Genomic DNA, 5,374 nt, shown 5'->3' with positions numbered 1-5,374 from the left:
CCCCAGGCCCCATGTTCTGGGCCTGTGGACCACTGCTGCCCTCGCTTCTCTGTGGGAGAAAGATGACCAGCAGCACAATCAGGAGGATGAGCAGGCCACCTCCCACCACCAGCCCCAAGTAGATCCGCCAACGGATGTTCTCCCAGCGCTTCTTCTGGGCCAAGGTCTTGGTTGTCTTGCTGAAGGCTGAGCTCTGTGGATGCCCCGAGACACAGGATGGGAGTTAGTGGTTCTCCCGAAGCCCAGGAGCCAGCTCCTCCCAACCCTGCCCCAGTAAGGCGTGGTCTCTTCCTGAATCCTTTTCATCCTGTCGGTTCCCTTTCTCCACGCAGCTGGCCCTGGGACCCTCCCAGACTGACCCCTGGTCTCAGACACTGGTGTAGCCCTTGACCTGCAGTTAACAATGCCAGTCCTCTACCTTTATGGGGGTCCTGGGCACCAAGACCAAGCCCAGCTTCGAACCAAGGACTTCTTGCTTCATGAAGCCTATCATTGCATATCTAGACTAGGGGAGCCTCAAGGAACCCACACTGCCCCTCACAGGAGGCTCAGGTGCCACCAAGGGCCTGGAGGCCCTGAACATAGCCTGAGAGCTCCCTCTGAGGGCTTCTCCTAGCCTCTCCCACCCCCTCCCTGCTTCCCCAGGCCTCACACCATGTCCAGGAGTTGGTCTGAACGCTGCTCCAGCTCTGCCAGTTTCCCATCGCGCTCCAAGACCTTGTCAAAGTTGTTGAGCATGATTTCCGTCACCTCATCCGCCTGCCGCTGGCACCGCTCCAATTCTTTCCCTGCCTGGGCACCAAGCCCAAGGTCAGGGCTGAATGAGGCCCATACCTGGCCTTCATCTGGTCCTGAGATGCCCCCACTGTGTGTGTACAGTGTATGAGTAGGGGAAACATCTTTCATGTGAGGATATATGTGTGGAGTGAAGGGACACCCTCCTGAGTGTGTATGGCTCACCTTTTGTCTCACAGGCACCTCCTCTTGCCCATCAAGGCACGTCCCAGGTCAGCCTTGGCTTCCAGCATCTCATCTTCCTCTAAGGTGCCCCAGGATGGGAATGTCCCAGGACCCCACCTCCCACAAAGCAGACACTTTGCTCCCTGTTCTAGGATGGCCTTTAACCAATGAGCACCTGCCCTATGACTTCCCATAGTAAAGAATAAGAAAGCAAGCTACTTGCCTAGAGGCCAGACAGGGAGGATATCCACCCCACAGTTATAAAAGTGATTTTGGACCACCACACATCATAGCCTCTGCCTAACCCACAGATATACACACAGGCACAAGCTGAGAAGATCAGATCTCCCTCCTTGGGCCTCTGACTGGTCAGGCCAGTTCTGCCTCCTGGCCTGACCTGCTTGGCATCAATGATTGAAGTTGATTCCCTGCCTGGAACCTCAGACTTCCTGGCCTCCAACCTCCAATCTTTCAGCTAACCAGGATCTTCACTGGGGTCCAGCTCACACAGATGAGACCAAGTCTTGGATCTCCCAGCGTGGGCAGCAGCCTCACTGGGCAAAAGAACCCAGCTGGTTTCAGAGGACTGGGAAGGGAGGTGCAGAGTCCAGGCTGGGGGAGGTTGAGGACAGGGGAGAAGAAAAAAGCATTGGTCACAAGCAAGAAAGAAACTGGGCTTTGGATGTATGCAACCGAGAGACCTGAGGCAAGGTCCTAGGGAGAGCTGGAGGTCCAGGAGCAGGTCCCGGGACAAGTCAGGGGGACGAATACAAACGGGTTAAAAAACCACAGCAACTTCCTCCTCCCAGCATAGTTCTTCACAGCCCATTTGTCTTCTCATCTCCCCACAGAGCATTGGCACTCTTTCCTACCAGACCACATTGCCCATTGTCTGTTGCAGATGCTTTGACACATGACTAAATTCCACTTAAAACCACAGAAAGAGAAAGGATGTGGTGGTTACAGAGGGCCACCTCCTACTCAGGCAAGAATCTACATTCAGGATCCTTGCAGCTGTCTCGCACACGACCTTGAAGCATTCCCAGTACATGAGACCTATCTCCCCAATTGGGCCACAAGCTCCCAGAGGGAGGGCAGGGCCCAGTGCCTTTCCTTTATCTGCTACCATCCCAGGGGTCCGGGAGGCCGGCATAGTGCTGACCATTGCAAGGACTCAGTGAGTGGGTCAGTTGCATTATAGCCTGTCCAAAAGCAACTCTTATTCTCAAGAGCTGTTATCCTAGTGTGTTTATCTAGCCCAGCAGGAGTTTCAAGGGGCAGCATTAGAAAAAGTAGGTCAATATTTGCCTATGAGCTAGAAAAGCAACCCGCTTGGAGAGGGGGCAGGCAAACCACTGTAGAGGGGTGCTTGCAGGCAGGGGAAGCAGTAACTGGGGAACAAAGAATAACAAAAAGAGCAGGGAAGGTGCACTGTCTCTACCTGTTCCTGAGTCAACCATTGTCACCACTATCATAATGACTTGATTTTTCAACAAGGCTCCATTATTTGGAGCCTCTCACGTTCAAACAATCCAAGGCATCCCCACATTCAAATAGTCCAAGGCAAAAACCTGGGAATAGTCAAAGATTTGAAAATGAGAATCACTGCTATAGATTGGTGGGAGGTTCGGTATTATTTTTTCTGCTCTGAATACTACAGTTGTTATCATATTCTCCAACATGAGGTGACGTTTTCCAGGAGAGGTGGCTGTGCCTCCCACTGTAATCTACAGCCTCCTTCCCCCACTGGAAGCCAAGCCCTGTCTGGAGCCAAGGTGGGCCCAGGCCTAAAAGAACACATTTACTCCAAGAAACACAGAGGCCTCAGGCTCAAGTCTCTGGCCCTCCTGGGTCCCATCCAACCAGAGGAAAAATGACACTGTATGCACAGGTCTCTACTGGCACAGAGGGAAATAAAGAACTATGGGATGTGGAAGAAAGTAGCGACCAGAGGGCAAGGCCATGCTGCCTGCTGCCACATTGAACTCTGCCTAGTGCCCAGTACACAGTGGCCGAGTGGAAAGCATTTCCTGAATGAAATGTACCTGTTCTTAAGAAGATGACTATAGAGATCTATATGATACAATTAGAGAAGAGTAAAGAGTTACACTGGGAGATACAAATAGTGTGCACAGAGGTGATTTTTGAGAACCACCATAGACAGGGTGGGGTGAGCCCTTGAAGGATGGGATGGAGCTGGGGCATTCCAGGCATAGACAAGGACACACTTGAAACAGTGACGACCAGGCAGAGGGTCAGGGTGGAGGGACAGGATGGGCTGTAGAAAGCCATAAAAGTCAAGAAGAGGAAGTTTACTTGGAGGGAGGGACAGAGCAAGAGCTAGCATAGGTTTCTGAGCCAAGGGGGACACCAGAGAGGTGCTTCAGAATAATCTCTTTGTTGGTGGTAGGTTGGCATGGATGAAAGTGGGAAAGCTTAGGGCAGAGAGGCCAGCCTCTCTGGTGAAGAAGTGCCATCAGCAAGGGTGTGAGGAGATGTGCACCAGGCTGGGGGGAGCAGAGAGTGTAGAGAGGATGGGTGGCTGAGAAGCCTTTCTGAGCCCTGCCAGGAGCCTGCAGGGCTTCAGGTTGTGAGCCAGGGGGAGAGGGGAGCAGCAGCATAGTTGGCAAACAGAGGGTGGTAGTTATGTAGGAAATGTTTCTGACAGACAGTCACCCCCTGTACATTATATCCCTCCTTTGATGCTCAAATGTCCCCTCAAGCTTTCCCAGGCCAAATCTCCTTGGTTCCTCTGAAAACAAAGCTTTCAGAAACCTCCCTAACTCTCCTCTCTCCCCTCTCTCTTGGTTAGTGGCTAAGAAACCATATTCCTGCGGTCAGGCGGACCTGGGCAGTGATCAGGTGTATCAACTGCTTTGCAGCCCTGGGTTCCTTCAAATCCTGCCTCTGCCACTCACCAATTGAGTGACTGAAGACTGAGGACATGGTCTTTCTGACCCACCACTTTCTCATCTGTAAAGTGGTGACCATAATAATATCTACCATAATGTTAGATAAGACATACGACATATTATAAAGTGCTTAGTACAATGCCTGACACACACTAGATGCTAAATAAATAACAGCTATTATTATTGCTCTAGTCCATTTCCCTAGTTTTGTTTTGTTTTTGTTTTTGTTTTTTGCAGTCAGATCTCAAGAACTACACAACTTGTGGTCAATAAAACCTCTTAGATATTCTTACAAAATACTCAGCCAAGCAAGGTCTTCCTTGTGGCAAACTTGTGTCCTTAATTATTTTTAACCTAAAGATAGAACTTAACGTGGGCCTTTGAGAAACTGTATCTAGTTTATTTCCATCAGGCGCTGCAGGCTATTGAGGTTTTATATTAATATCATGACAGTAATAACAGCCACCGTTCAATGGGCACATAGTCTGAGCTAAGCACTGTGCTGCCAGCTGTCTGTTCACTTTATCTCATTTAATCCTCACATCAATCCATTGAGGATAGTACTATTATCCCAGTTTTAAAAGAAAGTGAGGCTCAGAGGGGTTAAATCACCCATGCAAGTTCACAGAGCCACTGAGTAGAAGACCTGAGAGTTGAACCAACATAGACGCCAAGGGTCACATTCTTAACCCCTGTGCTAAACTGAATGCAGGCAAAAAGGAAGTCAAATCCTTTTTAGCTGGCTGGCTAAAAACCCATTAGACCTTTTGATGCTGCCAACTCAACTGGTGTGCATATGAAGGAGGTCAAAGCCCAAATTCTTTGGACAGTACATGAGAGAGGACCATCTACGATGAATGAATTCAAGTTGTTACCCATTCAATTTCCATCTTTCCCAACACTATTTTGTTCCTACTCTATCCCCAATACCCGTCACCATGTCTGGCACAAAGGAAATGCCCAAGAAATATTTGCTGATTGAATGAATTAGAGAAGGGAAAGGAAGAAGGATCTGGTAGGGAAGGGGTTTGGGAATAAGGGAGAGAAAGAGCTGGGGGCAGAGAAAGGGGCAGGAGTGAAAGAACAGAGGACTGGAGCTAGGAGATGGGTGGGGGAGAGAAAGATCAATGTACCCTCCCCGGGCCCTGATCCACTATTTGCCTCAAATGAACCTGTGAAAGTCCCAGAGTTTTCCAGTACTCCCCAGTAAATCGTCCTGGCCTCAGTCTTCATTTCAGGAATTTCTTCTTCTCCCGAAATGCTAAGGGTCAGCTGGAAGCCTACCTCTAGCCCTGCCTGATCCCTTGCCCTGCACGCTAGGAAGTGGGCTCTGTGCTCTATCCCATTCTCAGAGCCTCCCTCAGTTTCCTGGCATAGGCATAGAGCTCAGCACTACCTTCCTGCCTGGCTTCCTCTTCCTGCCTCCAGTTCCCTGGAGATGAAGCCATCCAGGAGGCATCACGACCCCTAGACAGGCCCTTTCATCACAACACCTCTGCCAG

At 50.2% G+C, this 5,374-nt stretch overlaps 1 protein-coding gene across 1 annotated transcript in view; it reads right to left on the bottom strand.

Annotated features, from left to right (window-relative positions):
- Positions 1–4: 4 nt before the first annotated feature.
- The window catches only part of VAMP5 (vesicle associated membrane protein 5), a gene marked incomplete at its 3' end in the record, with an annotated part of 6,491 nt that continues 1,121 nt past the window's right edge, over positions 5–5,374 (bottom strand). The window contains exons 2-3 of the mRNA XM_019623750.1: positions 655–788; positions 5–193 (exon numbers count right to left, since the gene is read on the bottom strand). Of these exons, the coding sequence (XP_019479295.1) occupies positions 5–193; positions 655–738 (273 nt within the window). The remainder of the gene's footprint in view (positions 194–654; positions 789–5,374) is intronic.

Source organism: Hipposideros armiger, unplaced genomic scaffold, assembly GCF_001890085.2.
Source record: "Hipposideros armiger isolate ML-2016 unplaced genomic scaffold, ASM189008v1 scaffold_561, whole genome shotgun sequence".
Taxonomy (NCBI): domain Eukaryota; kingdom Metazoa; phylum Chordata; class Mammalia; order Chiroptera; family Hipposideridae; genus Hipposideros; species Hipposideros armiger.
Note: the sequence above shows the minus strand (reverse complement) of the source record. Positions and strands in the feature narration are given on the sequence as shown.